This window comes from Heterodontus francisci, chromosome 16 (assembly GCF_036365525.1).
Source record: "Heterodontus francisci isolate sHetFra1 chromosome 16, sHetFra1.hap1, whole genome shotgun sequence".
In the NCBI taxonomy this organism is placed as follows: domain Eukaryota; kingdom Metazoa; phylum Chordata; class Chondrichthyes; order Heterodontiformes; family Heterodontidae; genus Heterodontus; species Heterodontus francisci.
In genome coordinates, this window is record NC_090386.1 from 61,265,732 (window position 1) to 61,287,255 (window position 21,524).

General features: G+C 43.7%; 1 protein-coding gene across 1 annotated transcript in view; it reads left to right on the top strand.

Annotated features, from left to right (window-relative positions):
- LOC137378137 (sodium-dependent lysophosphatidylcholine symporter 1-like) overlaps nucleotides 1–21,103 on the top strand; it is a 63,192-nt gene extending 42,089 nt beyond the window's left edge. The window contains exons 13-14 of the mRNA XM_068048255.1: nucleotides 14,559–14,735; nucleotides 17,560–21,103. Of these exons, the coding sequence (XP_067904356.1) occupies nucleotides 14,559–14,735; nucleotides 17,560–17,599 (217 nt within the window). The 3' untranslated portion in view covers nucleotides 17,600–21,103. The remainder of the gene's footprint in view (nucleotides 1–14,558; nucleotides 14,736–17,559) is intronic.
- The last annotated feature ends 421 nt before the right edge of the window (nucleotides 21,104–21,524 follow it).

A 21,524-nucleotide genomic window follows, 5' to 3' on the forward strand; every position in this document is an offset into this window, starting at 1 on the left:
GGCAGGAGCAGGAATTTGGCTACAGGAGGCCACATCTGGGTCTTTGGAAACCACAGGAGGAGGTGGTCCAGGGCAGTCATGGTGCGTGATCAGATGGTGGGATCCCTTGACCTCTTCTGGCAAGTCAGCTTTTTATGTTGCAGTTCTTCGACTGCAGGGCTGCAGACAGTGCTGGTCTCCCACTGGCTTGATGCTAATATTACATCACGGCACCAATGATATTATCAGATCACAACGTTTGCATCTTGAGTAGTCCTCCGCCTACTTTTATTGGGAGCCTTGTCGATGCCCTAATCGCTACCATTAATATTACGGTGGCCAAGAATGCGGTGGGTTGGAGGCAGGATTTTGATTTTCACGATTTTAACTCCTTTCCTGCCCGATGGGGGAGGCTTGAAATTGAGGTGAAAATGTCTGGATTTCACTGATTTGTTGAAATGAGACTGGGGCTAGCCAGAGTACAGTCTTGCCATGACACAAATTTAAGATTGTATGGAGAGAGATTTGGAACAGATAGCATAGAGTGATTTAGCTACAAGTTTATGTCCCAAATGGGATCAAAAACTAATCTAATAGATTACATTTCCATTTTTTTATTGACACTCTGCCAATGTACTACAAATTTCACAAAACTTTCCTCCAATGAGTGGGGGTTACTGTCGATATGAAAGGGATCAAGTCATTGTGTGGGTAATAGAGTGGAACCATGTATGTAAGAGCGTCTACAACAGAAACCTTCTGGGATAAAAGCAAAATACTGCAGATGCTGGAAATCTGAAATAAAAATAAAAAGTGCTGGAAAATACTGAACAGGTCTGGCAGGATCTGTGGAGAGAGAAGCAAAGTTAACATTTCAGGTCAGTGACCTTTCATCAGATATCCTTACCTAACAAAAACCTATCAGTCTCAGTCTTGAAATGTCAATTGATCTATCATCCACAGCCTTTTGTGAGGGAAGGAGGGTTAGTTCCAGATTAGCATTACCCATGTATGTGAGAAAGTGCTTCTTGGATTTCACTTCTGAATGAGGGTAATTAAGGGTTAATTTTATCTTAAGTCTAGTCTGTCTTTTATTCAGCAGATTAACTTAACAGTTGCTGTTTGGGTTGGAGAAGGTGAGTTTTAGACCAGCTTTAAACAGGGTTCACTCAGGCTCTGCTTGCAGCTGCACCTTGTTAATTAGAGAATTGGCTTAAACCAGTTTTCAGGGGCTAGAGTCAGTCAGTGTAAATGTGGGCCATCGTACAGTGCTGAATTTGTTTGCAGTGGAGTGCTGACTTGGGTTGCATTATAGTGCTAAAGTGGAAGTTTTGTGACTGAGGAAGTTCGGTGAGGAGGGAGTGAGGAGCTCCTCCCTGTCCTCAGAGTGAGGGGAACCGAGAGTTTCCAAAGAGCACAGCTGGCTGGTGAGTAAGTCCTGGTGGATATTTTTCAAACTGGATTGAATTGTAAGTCATTGTTTTAGCAAGACTTAGTTGTTCTTTTTAAAATTATAATAGTCTTCTAAAGTTTAAATTTAAAGGGTTTAGTCATGGCAGGAGAGCTTAAAGCCGTGGTTTGCTCCTCTTGCTGCATGTGAGAATCCGGGAACATTTCCAGTCCCCGGGACCAGCATGTGTGCAGGAAGTGTGTCCAGCTGCAGCTCCTGGAAGCTCGGGTTTCAGAGCTGGAACGGCGGCTGAAACACTGTGGAGCATCCGTGGGTCTGAGAGCATTGTGGATAGCACGTATAGAGAGGTGGTCACACTGCAGCTGAAGGGACTTGAGGAAGGAAGGGAATGGGTGACCACCAGGCAGTCCAAGAGAAACAGGCAGGTAGTTCAGGAGTCCCCTGGGGTCCCGCTTGCAAATCAGTATTCCATTTTGGAGGCTGATGAGGCTGGTTCCTCCAGGGAGTGTAGACAGAGCCAAGCTTCTGGCACTGCAAGCAGCCTGTCTGTACAGGAAGGGGGAAAGAGAGGAAGAGCAATAGTAATAGGGGTTTCTATAGTCAGGGGAACAGATAGGCGCTACTGTGGCCATCAACGTGACTCCAGGATGGTGTGTTGCCTCCCTGGTGCCAGGGTCCGGGATGTCACTGAATGGCTGCAGGGCATCCTGAATGGGGAGGGTGATGAGGCAGAGGTCATGGTACATGTTGGTACCAATGACATAGGTAGAAAGAGGGATGAGGTCTTGCATCAAGAATTTAGGGAGTTAGGCAGCAGACTAAAAAGCAGGACCTCTTGGGTTGTAATCTCTGGATTACTCCCAGTGCCACGTGCTAGCGAGTATAGAAATAGGAGAATAGCACAGATGAACGCGTGGCTTAAAAGTTGGTGCAGGAGGGAGGGTTTTAGATTCCTGGACCACTGGGACAGTTTCTGGGGAAGGTGGGACCTGTACAAGAGGGACCGTCTACATCTGAACCAGAGGGGGATGAACATCCTTGCTGGTGGGTTTGCTAGTGCTGTTGGGAAGAGTTTAAACTAATTTGGCAGGGGGAGGGGATGCAGACTCCTAACAGAATAGGGACACAGCTAAACACAGGAAAGCGAACAAGTCAGAGGGAATACAGCGGAAGTAAGTTTCAAGGGAGTAAGACCAGGATGGAAGGCCTCTACTTTAATGCCAGGAGTATTGCAGATAAAACGGATGAGTTAAGGGCAAGGATTGACACGTGGGATTGTGATATAGTAGCCATCACGGAGACGTGGTTGAGGGAGAGGCAGGGTTGGCAGCTCAGTATCCCGGGATTTAGAATCTTCAGGCGAGACAGAGGAGGGGGCATTGCAATATTAGTTAAGGAGTCAGTTACTGCAGTGAGGAGAGATGATATCTTGGAGGGGGCATCAAATGAAGCTTTATGGGTAGAGTTTAGGAATAAAAAAGGGACAGTCACATTACTAGGTGTTTATTATAGACCCTCAGATAGTCAATGGGAAATTGAGGAGCAAATATGTGCGCAATTTGCAGAGGTGTGTAAAAATAATAGGGTAATTATATTAGGTGATTTCAACTTTCCCAACATTAATTGGGATAGTCATCGTGTTAAGTGCTTAGATGGAGTGGAGTTCTTAAAATGTATACAGGAGAGCTTTTTAGCTCAATATGTAGAGGATCCAACAAGGGAGGGTGCAGAGCTGGACCTAATTCTGGGGAATGAAGCCGGATAGGCGGTTGATGTGTTGGTGAGGGTGCATTTTGGTGATAGCGACCACAACATGGTACAATTTAAGCTTGTTATGGAGAAAGAAAGAGACAAGTTGCAAAAAAAGGTTTTGGATTTGGGGAGAGCGAATTTTAGTAAAATAAGGCAGGATCTGGCCAAGGTAGACTGGAAAGAGTTACTTGTTGGGAAATCTACAGAAGAGCAGTGGGGGGCATTCAAAAAGGAAATGGGGAGGGTACAGGCCCAACATGTTCCCTCTAGGGTAATAGGTAGGAGCAACAAGCCCAGAGAACCATGGATGACCAGAAACATTCAGGGTACAATGAGTAGAAAAAGAGAGGCTTTTAGCAAATACAAGGAGAGCAAATCAATGGAAGCATTAGTGGAATACAGTAAGTGTAGGATGGAGCTTAAGAAAGCAATTAGGAGAGCAAAGAGGGGATATGAGAAAGTTCTGGCTGGTAAAAGTAGGGAAAATCCCAAGATATTCTTTAAGTATATCAATGGGAAGAGGATAACCAGGGAAAGAGTCGGACCCATTAGGGACCAAGGGGGAAATTTGTGGGTGGAGCCAGAGGACATTGGTAGGGTGTTGAACGAATACTTCACATCTGTCTTCACCCAAGAGAATGAGGATGTAGATATGGAACTTAGAGAGAGAGACTGTGAGATTCTTGAGCAAATTGTCATAGGGAGTGACAAGGTATTGGAGGTTTTGGAAGGCTTAAAAGTAGACAAATCTCCAGGTCCGGACGATTTGTGTCCAAGGATGCTGTGGGAGGCTAGGGTGGAGATTGCAGGGGCTCTGACCCTAATTTTTTATTCCTCTCTGGCCACGGGGGAGGTGCCAGAGGACTGGAGAACAGCTAATGTGCTCCCACTATTTAAGAAAGTTTGTAGAGATAAGCCAGGGAACTACAGACCAGTGTGTCTCACGTCAGTGGTAAGGAAACTATTGGAGAAAATTCTGAAGGAGAGAATCTATCTCCACTTGGAGAGGCAAAATTTGATTGGGAATGGTCAGCATGGCTTTGTCAGAGGGAGGTCATGCCTAACAAATTTGATTGAATTTTTTGAGCATGTGACCAGGTGCGTAGATGAGGGTAGTGCAGTTGATGTGGTTTACATGGATTTCAGCAAAGCCTTTGACAAGGTCCCACATGGGAGACTTATCAAGAAAGCAAATGCACATGGGATACAAGGTAACTTGATAAGTTGGATTCAAAATTGGCTTAGCTGTAGGAAACAGAGAGTGATGACAGAGTGACTGGAAGCCAGTGTCCAGTGGCGAACCACAGGGATCTGTGCTGTGTCCCCTATTGTTTGTCATTTATATCAACGACATAGATGACTATGTGGGGGGTAGGATCAGTAAGCTCGCGGACGACACAAAGATTGGCCGAGTGGTTAACAGTGAGGTGGAGTGTCTTAGGTTACAGGAAGATATAGATGGGATGGTCAAATGGGCAGAAAAGTGACAGATGGAATTTAATGCTGAAAAGTGTGAGGTGATACACTTTGGAAGGAGTAATGTGACACGGAAGTATTCAATGAATGGCCTGACATTGGGAAGTTCCGAGGAACAAAGGGACCTTGGCGTGTTTGTCCATAGATCTCTGAAGGCAGAAGGGCAGGTTAGTAGGGTGGTGAAAAAGGCATATGGGACACTTGCCTTTATCAATCGAGGCATAGATTACAAAAGCAGGGAGGTCATGTTGGAGTTGTACAGAACTTTGGTAAGGCCACAGCTGGAGGACTGTGTGCAGTTCTGGTCGCCACATTATAGGAAGAATGTGATTGCATTGGAGGGGGTGCAGAGGCGATTCACCAGGATGTTGCCTGGGATGGAACATTTACGCTATGAAGAGAGGTTGGGTAGGCTTGGGTTGTTTTCACTGGAGCAGAAGACTGAGGGGTGACCTGATTGAGGTGTACAAGATTATGAGAGGCATGGACAGGGTGGATAGGGAGCACCTGTTCCCCTTAGTTGAAGGGTCAGTTACGAGGGGTTACAAGTTTGTGAGGGTTCAAATTATGAATGATTTTATAAAGTAAGGAGAAACTGTTTCCTCTGTTAAGGCCAATAACGAAAGGACATAGATTTAAAATAATTGGCCAAAAAACCCAGAGGGGAGATGAGAATGTTTTATTAATGCAGCAAGCTATGATGATCTGGAATTCTGTGCCTGAAACGAAGTTAGAAGCACATTCAGTGGTAACTTCAAAAAGGTTGTTCGATGTATACTTGAAAAGGAACATTTTTACAGAGCTATGGGGCAAAGCAATGGAGTTGCATTAATTCAGTAGCTCTTCCAAAGAGCCGGCACATGCATGATGAATTGAATGGCCCTCTTCTGTGCTGTACTAGGAGGGAATTTTAACATGGGTGAGTGCAGGGGTTTGGATGCAGATGGGGGGTTAAATCAGGAAAAATTCCAGGTGTGTCAGGAGGCTGGCTCCAACCCGCCGACTTTTGGATTTTATGGAGGCGAGACAAGGGCAGGTAGTCAACATGCTTTCAGGAGGCAGGTTAGGTTTTAAATATGTTAATGAGGCTGGCAGCCACTGACTTAACCTGCTTTGCAGGTTTGACTGTGCGCAGCCAGGTTGCTCAGCCATTGGGAAAACCCAGCAGCTGAAACAGGGGCTGGATTTTATTTTCGGCAGTGGGTGAAAGGAGTGGCGGCCCGCACATGCGGGCTGCGCGCCGCTATGCCGCTGCGATGTAGCGCACAGCAGCTAATTATAATATGCAGAGCATACGCCCCACCCCTCCCAAACATGTGGCGGGGCGGCCTCGGTAACGCTGTCAACAGTGACGCTGTCAACGGTGCATCTGTTTCTGCACAAGTGCTGGCGCCATTTTTTAAAGGGCTGCCACGTTGCATTGACAGAAAACAGTTGATCCCCGCCCACCCCCTCACCCAACTACACTAAAAATAAATGTATAGCCTGTCTCTTTCCCCACCCCCCCCCCCCCCCCCCCCCCACAACCTCCAATACACTGAAATTGCAGAGGAACCAACTAGAGAACAGGCCATCCTAGACTGGGTATTGTGTAATGAGAAAGGAATAATTGACAGTCTGGTTGTACGAGAGCCCTTGGGAATGAGCGACCATAATATGATTGAATTCTTCATCAAGATGGAGAGTGACGTAGTTGATTCTGAGACAAGGGTCCTGAATCTTAGTAAAGGAGACTACGAAGGTATGAGGCGCGAGTTGGCCATGACGGATTGGGAAACCTTAATTAAAGGGATGACGGTGGATAGGCAATGGCAAACATTCAAAGAGCGCATGGATGAACTGCAACAATTGTTTATTCCTGTCTGGCGCAGAAGTAAAATGGGAAAGGTAGCCAAACCATGGCTTACAAGGGAAATTAGAGATAGCATTAGATCCAAGGAAGAGGCATACAAATTCGCCAGAAAAAACAATAAACCTGAGGATTGGGAGCAGTTTACAATTCAGCAAAGGAGGACCAAGGGATTGATTAAGAAGGGGAAAATAGAGTACGAGAGTAAGCTTGCAGGGAACATAAAAACTGACTGTAAATGTTTCTATAGGAATGTGAAGAGAAAAAGATTGGTGACGACAAATGTAGGTCAGTTACAGTCAGAAACGGGAATTTATTATGGGGAACAAAGAAATTGCTGACCAACTAAATGCATACTTTGGTTCTGTCTTCACAAAGGAGGACACAAATATCATATCAGAAATGTTGGGGAACACAGGGTTTAGTGAGAGGGAGGAACTGAAGGAAATCAGTATTAGTAGAGAAATGGTGTTGGGGAAATTGATGGGATTGAAGGCAGATAAATCCCCGGGGCCTGATAATCTACATCCCAGAGTACTTAAGGAAGTGGCCCTAGAAATAGTGGATGCATTGGTGGTCATCTTCCAAGATTCTATAGACTCTGGAACAGTTCCTACAGATTGCAGGGTAGCTAATGTAACCCCACTATTTAAAAAGGGAGGTAGAGAGAAAGCAGGGAATTATAGACCAGTCAGCTTGACTTCATAGTGGGGAAAATTCTAGAATCCATTATCAAAGATTTTATAACCGAGCACTTGGAGAACAGTGGTAGAATCGGGCAGAGTCAGCATGGATTTACGGAAGGGAAATCGTGCTTGACAAATCCACTAAAATTCTTTGAGGATGTAACTAGTAGAGTTGATGAGGGGGAGCCAGTGGATGTGGTTTATTTGGACTTTCAGAAGGCTTTTGACAAAGTCCCACATAATAGATTAGCGTGTAAAATTAAAGCGCATGGGATTGGGGGTAGTGTATTGCGATGGATAGAAAATTGGTTGGCAGACAAGAAACAAAGAGTAGAAATAAACAGGTCTTTTTCCGAATGGCAGGCAGTGACTAGTGGGGTACCGCAGGGATCGGTGCTAGGACCCCAGCTATTCACAATATATATATATAAATGATTTAGATGAGGGAACTCGATGTGATATCTCCAGATTTGCAGATGACACAAAACTGGGTGGGAGGGTGAGTTGTGCGGTGGATGCAGAGAGGCTTCAGGGTGATTTGGACAAGTTGAGTGATTGGGCAAATGCATGGCAGATGCAGTATAATATGGATAAATGGGAGGTTATCCACTTTGGTAGTAAAAACAGGAAGGCAGATTATTATCTGAACGGCTATAACCTGAGAGAGGGGAATATGCAACGAGACCTGGGTGTTCTCGTACACCAGTCGCTGAAGGTAAGCATGCAGGTGCAACAGGCGGTAAAAAAGGCAAATGGTATGTTGGCTTTCATAGCGAGCGGATTCGAGTACAGGAGCAGGGCTGTCTTGCTGTAATTATACAGGGCCTTGGTGAAGCCACACATGGAATATTGTGTGCAGTTTTGGTCTCCTTATCTGAGGAAGGATGTTCTTGCTATAGAGGGAGTGCAGCAAAGGTTTACCAGTCTGATTCTTGGGATGGCGGGACTGACATATGAGGAGAGATTGAGTTGGTTAGGATTATATTCGCTGGAATTCAGGAGAGTGAGGTGGGGGGATCTCATAGAAACCTATAAAATTCTAACAGGACTTGACATGGTAGATGCAGGGAGGATGTTCCCAATGGTGGGGGAGTCCAGAACCAGGCATCATGTCTAAGAATATGGGGTAAACCTTTCAGGACTGAGATGAGGAGAAATTTCTTCACCCAGAGAGTGGTGAGCATGTGGAATTCGCTACCACAGAAAGCAGTCGAGGCCAAAACATAGTATGTTTTCAAGAAGGAGTTAGATATAGCTTTTGGGGTGAAAGGGATCAAAGGATATAGGGGGAAAATGGGAACAGGTAACTAAGTTGGATGATCAGACATGATCATTATGAATGGCAGAGCAGGCTCGAGGGGCTGAATGGCTGACTCCTGCTCCTATTTTCCATGTTTCTATGACCCCTTCTCCCCACAACTGCACAAAGTGTAGAGGTCACCCCTTTCCCACCCCTCACACTAAAAATGCAGCATTGACCCTGTTTCCCACCCCCTACTACGCTAAAAATCCTAAGTTCTCCCCTTCCCCACCTCGGTGGCGCCAGCTTTCCCTGGACGGGAAAGTGAAGGCGCTTGAGTGCCGCACGTATCAATGAAGATCTGGAACTGAAGGTAAAATCGCAGGGAATTGGATTTAAATGTATGCATAGAGTTTCTTTATATATTTAAAGTCGGGTCCCATCGTCGAGCAGCAGGGGGGCCGCCACAGAGCTTTGCCACTGCTGGGAAGATCGGGCCTGGCAATCCTGATATCAGGCTCGGTGGCAGGTCAGTGCAATCTGAACAAAATTCAGCTCAAGGTGAGGGCAGCATCAGTATCGTTCAGGTGAATCTGGCCTGTACCTTTCCAGGCTATTATATCTTTGCTGAGGTTTAGTGCCCAAAATTGAATGCAGTACCCCAGATGGGGTCTGAATAAAGCTCTATATAACTGAAGTGTCATTTCCTCAATTTTATATTTTCTTGAGATAAGGCCAACATTCATTTGGCTCTTTGATTACCTTTGTACCTGTGCACTAGTTTTTAGTATTGTGCAGACAGATACCTAAATCCCTTTGCTCCACCGGTCCTAATGTCTCACCATTAAGAAAAAATTCCAGTTCGTCTTTCTCAAATCCAAAGCAGATATCTCACTCTTCCACACACCAAACTGTATCTGCTATAGTTTGAACTCCATGTCCCTTTGTAACTTTCTGTGCCCATCCACCCAAACTTACTGTCCTTCACACACCTACCCTGCCAAATTAATGCAATCTGCAAACTTAGATTTACACCTTTCAATTCCTCCATCCAAGTCTTGATGTATGTGGTGAAAACTAAGGTTCCATTGCAGATCCCTGAGACACACCATTTGTCACATCCTGTCAATCAGAAAATGCACCCTTTATCTGTGCTTTCTGTTTCCTACCTCCAAACCAATTTAAGTCACAAAATTACTTCCAATTCTGTGCACTTTCATTTTGATCTTTTTTGCGGAACCTTATAAAATACCTTATGGAAGTTCATATTGACAATATTCATAGGCTAGTGACCTCCTCAAAAAATTCAATTCAATTAGTCAGACATGACCTACCCTTCAAGTCCATGCTGACTTGCTTTGATCAGCTGATGCTTGTCCAAGTGCTCAGTCGCTTTGTCTCTGTTGATAGCTTAACATCAATTGTGGGGAAATTATTAGAATCTGATGGGTTTGTAGTTACCTGATTTCTCCCTCCCTTTTGAAATAACGGAGTGGCATTTACAATTTTCCAATCCTTTGACACAGTTCCTGAATCTGTCATGCCTAATGTATCTGTAATTACCTCAACTATATATTTTAATACTCTTTGCTGAAGCTACTCCATGCCAAAAGTGACATTGGAGTGATTCAAGAACACCCACCTGTGTCAGCACAAGTCAGAAAGGGAAGTTCAGAGAACAGTCATTGTTGGTAGTGTGATGTAAGGGTGGGAATCTCAGTGCTAACATAACAGGAGACTGAAGAAAATTGTCCAGAGCTGGTCAGTGTCAGTGCAGGACTGGGAAGCACTGAAGCAGCTGCCGGCTGCACTGAAAGTCCAGTCGTGATGAATTCCAACTCTGCTGACTTGGAGTACTGCATGATAGGTTTGGAAGTGTCTGTTTGAAAAGAAGTCACCCTACATGGTCCAAGCAATGCAAGTCTTAATGTGCAATAAGTTCTCAGCTAGTCAATGCCTGTGTCTTTATAGCACTCAGTGCGACTGTGATTTTTTTTTACTGCTATTGCAATTTCTTGTCAAATTTGTTGCTGTAGAATCACCACAACATGTTTTAGCCTTTTCTGGTTCTAAAAGAGCAATTCAGGCAAATTTCACAAGAGGCCCTATTGTGCTTTGTCAACAATCATTGTAAGTACCGACTAAACCTGAAGCATCTTAAGCTCCATTTGGCTTTTGATTTTGGATTTTGATGCTGATTGCTGACAATGAATAATGATATTGAACATCTACAAAAGAATAATTAGCAGCAGTATGTTAGTTTATAATATACTTGAGATTTTTAAGATTTATTGATGTTAAAACTTCTTTAGCGATGAATAATAGAATTGCCAAAAGAACTAAATGAATTATGTAACTTAACTAAGACTTATTTACTGAAAGCATGAGCTACTAATCATTTGCTATCCTTATAGACAAAAGAGAAGAACGTTATTCCTACTGGGGAAAACCTGATTACCACTCCAATGAGCTGCCCATGTATTTACAGGTCTTAGGAGTGGGTGGTGCTCATGGATGGCCACACCCAGACATGTTGGCTGGATTTTCATTACAGAGGCAGGAAACAGGTTTTGGGTCAGAAAACTTCCTCCAGTGGGAAACTGATTCAGATAGAGATTTTCAAGTGGGTAAGCCCTTAATTGGCATGATGGTTTTCCTGTCCACTTAGAGGCAGTGGGGCCGGGAATGGAGGTGAGTCAGATCAAGTGTGAGATTCATGTAGACACCCATGGCAGCCACTACTGAGGCTGCTTGTTGAACTGAAGGAGAGATCTGCACCAGTGGGAAGCGAGATGTCACAGGAAGATGGAGGCTTGGCACTAGGGGAAAGGCAGACTCCCACATCATTGAAGCCAATCTGAATCTGATGCTGGAGGCCATGAGGGAGAAGAGGGAGGCCTCTTCCCGGGAGGAGGCCACCTCGTCGTGCAGCAAGTATGCCCCTCTGCCACCTCTTCCTACTCCTCCTCTCTTACCTCCTGCTCCTTCTGTGATGAGCTCTATCCTTCCAAGGCCTCATTGTCCTCGAACCACACTTCTTTGGAGGGCCATGCTATGAAGAATGCAGCAGACCATCACAATGACTGAGACCATGGCAAGAAGGTATTGGAGGGAATCACCTGACTGGTACAGGCACTGGAATCACATCTTCAGAAGCCCGATAGCCTGCTGAGCAGGTAGCATTGGTCTTATTGCCTCTGTGCTTCTGTCTGGAGCTCCCATAGGGGGGTGAGTAGTCATGTCTTCAAGGGATATCCCTCGTCCCCTTGGATCCATCCACGCACTTTGGGGGATAGAGTGTAGATCTGAAGCAGCTTCGACTGTCAGAGGATGAAGGAGCTGCTAGGAAAGCGAGCGCACACATGATGGAAGCTCTTGTTGTGGTTGCAGACCAGTTGGATGTTGAGGGAGTGGAAGCCCTTTTTGTTCATGGATCTCACTGGCCGGGCACTGGGTGCCTTAATGGCCGCATGGGTGCAATCGATGCCCTGCACTTGTGGGAATCCAGTGATGGAGGCAAAACCCAATGTCCTCTGTGCCTGTGCAGGTCCATCTGTGTCAATGTGGATGTGGTCCCCGCCCTCCAGAATATGACATCCGTGACCTGCCTCTTGTCATGATGAGCTGCCGACTGCGCGGTGCACTTAGTTCCGCAGATAATCTGTGGTACAACCAGGTTGCATAAAAATTCAGGGTGAGCGTGAAATTGATGGCTACAGGTAAGGGACTGCCATAGGGGCTGCAAGGCCTCAGATCATTGTGGATCAGAGCACAAATGTCTGAGACCATCTGCCTGGATAGGTGTAACCTCCTACAATAATAACAACAAGAAATGCTTGTCTGGCAGCATCTGTTGAGAGAGAAGCAGAGTTAACGTTTCAAGTCAGTGACCTTTCATCAGAAGCTCCTACGGTACTGGTGCTTTGTCATTTGTAGGTAGCTGACCCTTGGGTGGTAGACCCGATGCCTTGGGTAGTGCCTTCCTCCCCTTGCAGCAACCCCTCCCGCCCCCTCACCTTCCGATCCCCGCTGTGCTCCTCTGGCCTCTTGCTTTCCAGGTGGTTGCATCTACTGAAGCTCATCCTGGCTTCTCAGTCCAATTTTAGAGAAGCCTGTTCCCATCCACACTCCCTCAGCTGGGGTTCGTTCACTCACTAGGCCTTCGCCTGCCAACCCCAGTTGCCCAAGTGATGCCAGCCAGCTCGTGTCCCTCTTCAGATTCCTGCCAGTCACCTCGAAGAAAAGCAAGTCTCTCAGCTGCAACAATGGCTACTCTGTGGCATATTTGGAGCAGCTGTGCTTTATTTTGTACCTCTGCAGAGTCCTCATGGCCCTCAACAGTGTCCATGTCTTGTTCACCCTGTTGTGTTCCACAAATGGCATTCTCCCTGTCCCTACCTTTAAAAATCCCAAACCGCTGCTAACAAGCCTGTTAGTGAGCTCCACAATGATTTATTTTTTATTTGGAGATACAGCACTGAAACAGGCCCTTCGGCCCACCGAGTCTGTGCCGACCAACATCACCCATTTATACTAATCCGACATTAATCCCATTTTCTCTACCACATCCCCACCTACCACCTACCTACACTAGGGACAATTTACAATGGCCAATTTACCTATCAACCCGCAAGTCTTTGGCTGTGGGAGGAAACCAGAGCGCCCAGCGGAAACCCACGCTGTCACAGGGAGAACTTGCAAACTCCGCACAGGCAGTACCCAGAACTGAACCCAGTCGCTGGAGCTGTGAGGCTGCGGTGCTAACCACTGCGCCACTGTGCCGCGCAACACTCACTTAATTGGAGGCATGTGGGGTTGTCGTTCACTCCCTCCTGGCATCCCTTTAAAATTGGCTTTGCATTCCAGAGGAGGCGGGACCCAGTGCTGACCTCCAAGAACGTAATCTTTAAATTGCACTCGCAGCCATTCCCGCACCCAGTGGGCTTTAAAAATCCAACCCGATGTGTCTTCTTGTCGCTACGATATCACAAACAGAACATGATCCAGACTGGCTCAACTTCAGTAGTGCGATGAGGATGTTGAATGAAGGATAATAAAGGGATACTCCCTTATCTTTTATTGTTTTGCATAAAATGATTCATTTTTAAACACCACATTAGCATTACAGTAATTTTGTTTTATTGTTTATCCTTAAACTTTACAACATTAAGGGTTAGAATTATTGTTTGGGTCCATTGTGCATCATCTTATCCTTAATTATAGTAGTGCAGCGGATGTGCGATAGGATCTTTTTCATTCACCAGAGAGGGCAGACACTGCTTCAGTTGAACAACTCATCTGAAGGACAGCACCTCTGACAGTGCAGCATTTCCTCGGCACTGCATTGAAGTGTTAGCCTAAATTTTTTAATTCAATTTTCTGGATTTGGGCTTTACCCCACAACTACCTTACTTAGGGTTGCGAGTGCTATCGTTGAGATTGCCAGTGTTATGGAGAGATTAGAAGGAGACTAATGCTGTTTAGTTTAGAGATACAGCACTGAAACAGGCCCTTCGGCCCACCGAGTCTGTGCCGACCATCAACCACCCATTTATACTAATCCTACACTAATCCCAGATTCCTACTACATCCCCACCTGTCCCTCTATTTCCCTACCACCTACCTATACTAGGGGCAATTTTATAATGGCCAATTAACCTATCAACCTGCAAGTCTTTGGCATGTGGGAGGAAACCAGAGCACCCGGAGGAAACCCACGCAGACACAGGGAGAACTTGCAAACTCCGCACAGGCAGTACCCAGAATCGAACCCGGGTCCCTGGAGCTGTGAGGCTGCGGTGCTAACCACTGCGCCACTGTGCCGCCCTGTGTTCTGGAGGATGCTCCTCATTTACATTGAACATTAGATTCAATTGCTTATCAGTGCAATCTGGCATTTGTTCTAAATTAATAAATGATATTAGTGTAAGTGAGGTGTAAGGAGGTGAGTGTTGATTCATTGTAATGTGCAGTGTTCCAGAATAACAGATACTTCAGGAGGTCTAGGTAATTGGGCACTAGCTGTCTTGTTGTACTGTATAGTCCCTTCATGCATTTATATGTTCTTTGTCATATATGTATCACTGTGCATAGAAATTTTCATAATATGTGACATGTTACAAACACTAAGAGCTCATAGGAGTTCTATCATTTGTGTCTGCTCAGTTTTTCAGGTTACAGACCGGGTTCCTGTGATAACATACCAGCTGTGGCAATGACACTGAAGGTGCTGATAGCACCGGTCCCAATAACCTTGCTGCTGATTGGTTTAATAATATTTTATTTTTATCCAATAAATGAGACACGAAGAAAAGAATTAAAGGTGGAGCTTGAAGGAGTCGTGTAAGTGGGCTAATAATCTCTGTCAATTTTTAGTTTATGTATGTGGTGGAGAAGAAATGAATGAAACAGCAATTTGATTCAAGTCCAGTTCAGGACAGTCTATTTTATTGTTAAGTTTTTACTGACTTTTCACCTTGTGGTAGTACTCTTTACACTTTAGTAGGAAAGAGGGAAGAATGAGTGAACATACCTGTAACTGACACCTTGCTCATGTTAGAAGTAGCAGCATCCTAGGATTTGTCTCACCAGAAAATAAACCGCAGAATAAAAAATTGTCCATTCCACCCATCAAACTAATTCCTTTCAGAGTATACATCTTAAAGACTCTTGCCTCACCTATCTAATTTTCTGAGGGGATGTTTTCATTAAGTACTGCTTGCTTCCCAAAGGTAAATACACAAAACTCCATCCCCATATGTCCATTTTCAACACTAACTGATATAACCCCTGTGCAGTTAGATCGCATTTTAATATTTGTTGCTGAAATTGTTTTTTCCTGGGGTGTTGCAGAATATTTGAGTGTTTCCATGACACATGAGATTGTTGGGAGTTGTGGCCATCGAATATGGTGAGGTATTCATGCCCAGTCTATCAGGACCAAATGGAAGAGTTGCACAATGCACTGTGTAATCTGATGGTGCTGTGCATGTATCTGGTGCAGGGTGAGTGTGGTGTGGGTTTCTAGGCTGAGGAATGTGTGATATTTTATGGGTGAAAGATGTATCCTTGGCCAAAGTGTTGCTAGAGTGTCCATTTAGATGTGTGGAAATTAAGTAGGAATTTTAACACCTTTGCTGAATGAAGATAGGTTGGGGGATAATTTGGATGTTAATGTATCTGTAGTCTGTTACTTGGGGTTAGTTAACAAGTTTTTTGCAAGCACCCCATAAATAGCAGCAGTGAGCAACCTCTTTTGCGGAGAAAGAGAAGTGATGTGACAAAATGTATTCAATTTCACACAGTTTGAAAATGCTGGAGTGAAAATAGTAGTTGCTTTTTCTTGCCAAATTTGAAATTGGTCTTACATTGGCCTCAAATTGGTCTTAAAATATTGTTTTGGTGTAACCATCTGCATATGAAGGATGAGCTAATGTAAGAATAGTTTACCAATCACATGCCCTTCACTGTGGTCCTATCTCATTCTTTGAATATAGTTTCTTGTCAATATAGTCACAGTTCACTCCCTCTAATGCTCTCAGCTGAAGTGTTTGAGTTTTTTGCTTCTTAGTCCAAGTTAATTCTTTCTGTCCTCTCCTCCAAAGAGCTGGCATGCACATTAAGGGCTGAATTTTGTTCGGTGAGTAGGAGTGGAGGCTTGGGGTTCTAAAAAATCAGACAGACACGCTCGCCCAGATTTTGTCAGTGGTGTGAAGGCTTCAAGCTGGCACGCCTCCCCGACTCGGGACTGCAGTTTAAATTGGTGAACAGCTCATTTTAATACCTTTGCGTTGAAGTGATCACAATTGTAGGGAGGGTTTAAATTTAGTCAGTGACGTGCAGGGATCATGTGCCTTCTGATCCCCTGTTATTTAAAGGTGGCAATGCAGAGGCGAGGTCTCAGTGATACCATGGGAAGGCAGTCATGGGGAGTAGTAGTTAAAGGAAGATGGGGGAGAAGAGGTCATTGTTGGCCAGCAGTGCTGGGCATTCTGCGTGGGTGGGCAATATTTCAGGTGCAAGAGTCTAGTGGATGGTACAGGGGTGTCCAGGAGTTCAAAATAACATCAGAGGATCCAGCAGCACTCCAGGTTCTCTGCCTCAGTGAAAGGCAGCAGCAATACAAGCAGGGCTGATAGTGCTTTAAAAATGGTGCCAACACCTGCGTTGGGGTCATCTGACACCGCAATCAGTACCTCGGAGCCCGCCCCTATCATGCAAACGGGCAGGCCCCCCGTCTCCAGTATGTTGATTGACTGGCCACTGAGTGATCACGGTCAGCTGGTCGCACACGTCAAATGCGGCGATGGCACCCACTTACAGGGCTGCCACTGGGACTCGCGACGGGCTCACAAAATTCAGCCCTAATTGTGGCTTTTTATGCAGTAGAAGTCAAGGACATCACATGATTTCTATGGATGTAGAGAATGAAGTGCACTTTACGAATGAGGAACACTATGTTGACAGCTGGCAATTTCTTTTCTGCTTCATTGTAAGAGTACAGTGCTGTAGAGCTTTTTCCCATGTGTCCCTTACTTCATGGCTTGCCTGAATTGAAGGAGAAAAGATTAGAATAGAATGTTCTAAATGTGTACGCAAAATCCTTCATTGCAAGTGATAATGTTTGGATTATGTCTCCCTCTAATACTTCCCTTTGTTTGTGTCCTTTGGACTATTCCCCACTTTGGAGTAGAAGCAGAGAAAGGAAGAGGCAACTTCTTCCCTCTGGCCAACTTTACTGTTTACCCTGCTGCCAGGATGTGTGCAGCTGTACCCAGTGATTACTATGCTTCCATTCTGCCTGGTTAGTGCTTTTCCATGGCAATATGGCTAAAATTCAGCAGAGTTGAGAGTGGAGAGAAGGGGAAATTAATCACCCCTCCTTCCATTACAGAGCTCTGTATTACTATTCTAATGCATTATGCCAGTTAAAATTTCTCTCTCACGTTGAGCAGCTATTCAGAACTTATTGCTGTAACATTTTTTTTACTTGTAAGGTACACTTTTTATTTTGGAAATTACAGTACTAATTACAATCATAAAGCACAAAGACAATTGAAGGAACTGAAAAGATCAGAGGTAGAAGCTTTGTGCTGGTATCCTGACTTGTACTGTTGGTTATTGTGTAATTTTATAATTGATGACTTTGTCTCTCTTTGCCTAATAGAAAAAGCTGGGAAGTGGAACTGGAAGAGAATACGCTTTAAAAACAAGCGTGCCCATTTTAAGAACCGTAGCCTTTGTGGACTCTGGCTTCAGTTGGATTGAGACGCAGAATTCTTGGAATGCAGACATGTGGGCTAGTGGTCACCAAAGTGCGCCTCCTTGTGTAAATAACCAAATTTAGCTCATTACTGGGCTGTCACATAGAGACAGCACTAAATGGAGACTGCAGCAGACCTCAACAAGCCAAACAGCGCCTCTTCACCCATCACGGCCATACCACAACTTGAAACTAAAATAAAGGGAGTTTATGTCTTTAGTTTTTTACTTAAAAAAATGTTTTCCAGTTTGTATCAAACCACACGCTAAACTCAACCTCCTGATGCAGGACAACATCCTGAGAAGAGCTGAGCAGCCTCTGTTGCTTTGAACGGAGGTGTGGGGGCTGTGTGAATAGCTTATTTCTCTACTGCCTCCTCCCTTTATCTCTGCTGTGCTGTACCTCAATTAAGGTCACTGATTTGTGGGTTTCACTGAAAATGAACAATGTGCAATATGCTCCCAAAAACGCTGGTAAAACTTTCATAGCCTCATTGAATAAGTTAAATTCTGTTTTTATTACATCAGTGGCCCAAGTAATAAATGGATGGAATTACAGAATGCCATCTGCAAAACATATTTTGGCCTTTTCAGCTCTTGTAAACCAATAGTTAAGAGACATTGATCTTTTGTAGATGAGTTTCTCTAGTCACACATACTGTGCTGACAAACACAGGAAAAGTATAGCATTTTGCGGCAAACATTATGATACATATGTTTGTTAAAATGTGTTAATTCCATACATACTGCCACAAACAGCACTCAACATTGAAATCACGCCTTTGTTTTAGCCTCTATGTGGAAGAGGTGTGGCGCAATCAGTGCTTTAACCGTAGCATAATCCCAAACCCTCTTTTGTACTTTAGCTTCTGTACTGAGCCATTGCCTGAAATGCTAGTGGCTTATGTGACAAGAAAGCCATGTCATCACAGAACCAAGACTTCATGGATTCGCAGCTGTTTATTTAAAAAAAAACATGAAACCAAATGCCCTTGAGACAAATGCTAATGAATTATTGTACTGCTTTGCAGGAACAATGTAACATGAGTTTCAGCCTGTGAACCAAATTAAAAATTATATAAAAATACATCAGTTGTAGGAACCATGAGCTGTGTAAACACTGCATTGTTGCTTTGGTAATGTCGATGGATTGTTTTTAAAAAATGGAAGATGATTTGAACTCTTGATTTGAAGGATGACTCAGTTTGTTTTTTTCCTTACTCTGCAGTGGCAATGATTGAGAATGTTCTGTTGCTGTTGGAATTGTTTTAGAACAATGATGCAATTCCTGTTGCAAGCAGCTTCTTGAGCAGGAACCTAAACATAACCACTTCCTGCCCACATTCATTACTGGCATTTAATGACATAAAGTAAAATCAGTTGAGCTGAGTTCTACATTTGGCCACAGAAGGACCTTTGACCATGAGTAACCTTTCACTGCTGCCCCAAAGAATCAAAGGATTGTAACATTTTTCATTACAGTGTAGGTGTGAGATATACCTCAAGATAGAGAGAAAAATAACAGATGTAATTCATAAGACAGGGACAGATGTTTATCTGTACCTGACTGTGGTGAATAATCCTGCTATATCATCTTGAGGCAGTCACTTCATCTATGCATTCAAGTAGGGCAAAATTTGAAATCTCCATCAAGAAACTTGCAAAAATGGCAATGAAATCCAATGAACAAAATGATTTTATACAATAAGACAACCTAAACCAGTGGTTGTATCCAATAACCAATGTAATAACTCAAATGGGAGGGTGTAGGGCCATGATGATCAAAAACCTCATTAACAGCAACAGAAAAATATCCCTGGGAGAAGGGTGAAGCAGCCAAAGCAAACCTGTTTAGAACTAACAGGCCCATTACTGTACAGAGAATAATCTGAGTTATAATTTCCATTGTGGTATTTCCACATATTGTTTATTTCAGCATTGTATATATTTAGGAAATAACTGAAAAATGTATTGTAACTGTTTCTGTAAACTTGGTTGTGAATAAGAATTTGCTCAAAGTTTATATATTTTGTATTCTGTAGTTGCAGGGTGGGGCATGATGTACATTTATTTTTGCTGTGAGCAATATTTATATATTAAAAAAAATGCTGGTCTCTTCTTTTGAGCCACCTTATTGGCCAGTATTAATTATGTGACTCTGGTGTCTCTTGACACATTGGCCTTGATTAACTTCTGATTGTTTTGAATTTCATTAACAGGGCTCTGGACCAATCTTGGTAAAAGGCAGTCTGCATAGGATTTTGTTTAAGCAGTAATAGCTACTACACAAATACTCATAAATCTAAAACTCTGCCTCGTAGACTTGAGTTCATAATGGATATCAGCATTGAAGTAAGCCACTTTTGCTTTCTCAGACCTGGTTCTATAGCTTTTCCCTATCTCCACCCCAGCTCTCACCAACCGTTCCATGAGCCACACCTCATTAATCCTTGACCCACTGACAGCTCAGTTTCTGACCACTATAACTCCCCTAATTTCAGGCATTGTTTTTCCATTATCAGAATTGTTGTACTTGTCCCATTCCTCAACTTCTCTGTCATCTTCAACCATAGCCTCATTTCCAACCTTCCTTTCCTCGCTGGCTGTTTAATATGTTGCTACCATAAGCTCATGCGCACCTCTCTCATAACTGTTTGAATCCCTTAAATCTGATTTCTATCCTGCCCATAGCACTGAACATCCTGAATGATATTGATTGCAGTGTATTATCCCCTTTTCATCATCTCTAATCTCTTTAGCTTCATGTTAGTCAAGAGCAGTTGCAATTAAAGTCTCAGCAGGACATTCCATTTATAGGTGTTCTTTTCCAAACATTTTCGGGATAAGGTTTTTTGCCCCTAGTCCAATTTATGCTATTTCCTGAAAGATGTTAAAATTCAGTTGCATACGCAATGATACCTTCTTAGAATCTGAGTCTATCTTATTTTGTGTGCCCTTTGAGCCCATGAATTCTTGTGGTATGAAGTTCATCTCTCAAAAGACTGAACCAGCGCATAGGCTGGTTTCTGTTCTGTGGGTAACACAGACTTGGGCACAGATCGTTAATTTTTCGTTGAACTGGTATTCCAAGCAGTTGGGTTTACAGATTCAAGTAACGTACTGCCCAAGTTGATTTCAAATTTTCACCTAAACTATAATTCCAAGTTTTCATCTACCACCCTATAATTTTGAGTTGGAAATGTATGTCACATTCTTTATATATATCTTGTCCTCTGATTTTAGAGAGTTTGTCAATTTCATATAGTTCCAAAATATAGGGCAGGTCAGTGTCAAACTTCACTCAGTAGCTTGTGATAGTGCTGCTAGCACCTTGTTGGCAGGATCTGTGAAAACTCATTCCACCCGTTCTACATCCATACCTTTAGACTTACTTTGACAAAGCCTCTGTGAAAAATCTTTGTTATGTAGCATCCCAAATACTTTATTAAACAGAGATTATCAAACTTACAGTGCTTTTCACTTCTTCAAAGGCATGTTCGCCATGCACCCTATTTCTTTCCATCAGTCCATGCAAATTCTGCAGAATCCTTTACTTTTGTTACCTTGATCTTGAGGAATCGATTTTATGTAGAATGCATGTATGAAAGTGTGATTAAGAATTTTGAAATATAAACAAAGTGCTGGAAATACTCAACAGGTCAGGCAGCATTTGCTGAGAGAGAGAAGCAGAGTTTTAATGTTTCAGGTCTGTGATCTTTCATCAGATTTCCAGCATCTGCAGTATTTTGCTTTTATTTTGACTAAGAATTTTAATGAACTCTTGGATAGAGTTTTTGGGGCAAAAAGAACCTGGAATAATTTTAAGAAACCGATATTGCACTGAGAGAACTAACCTGGACGCATGAACTA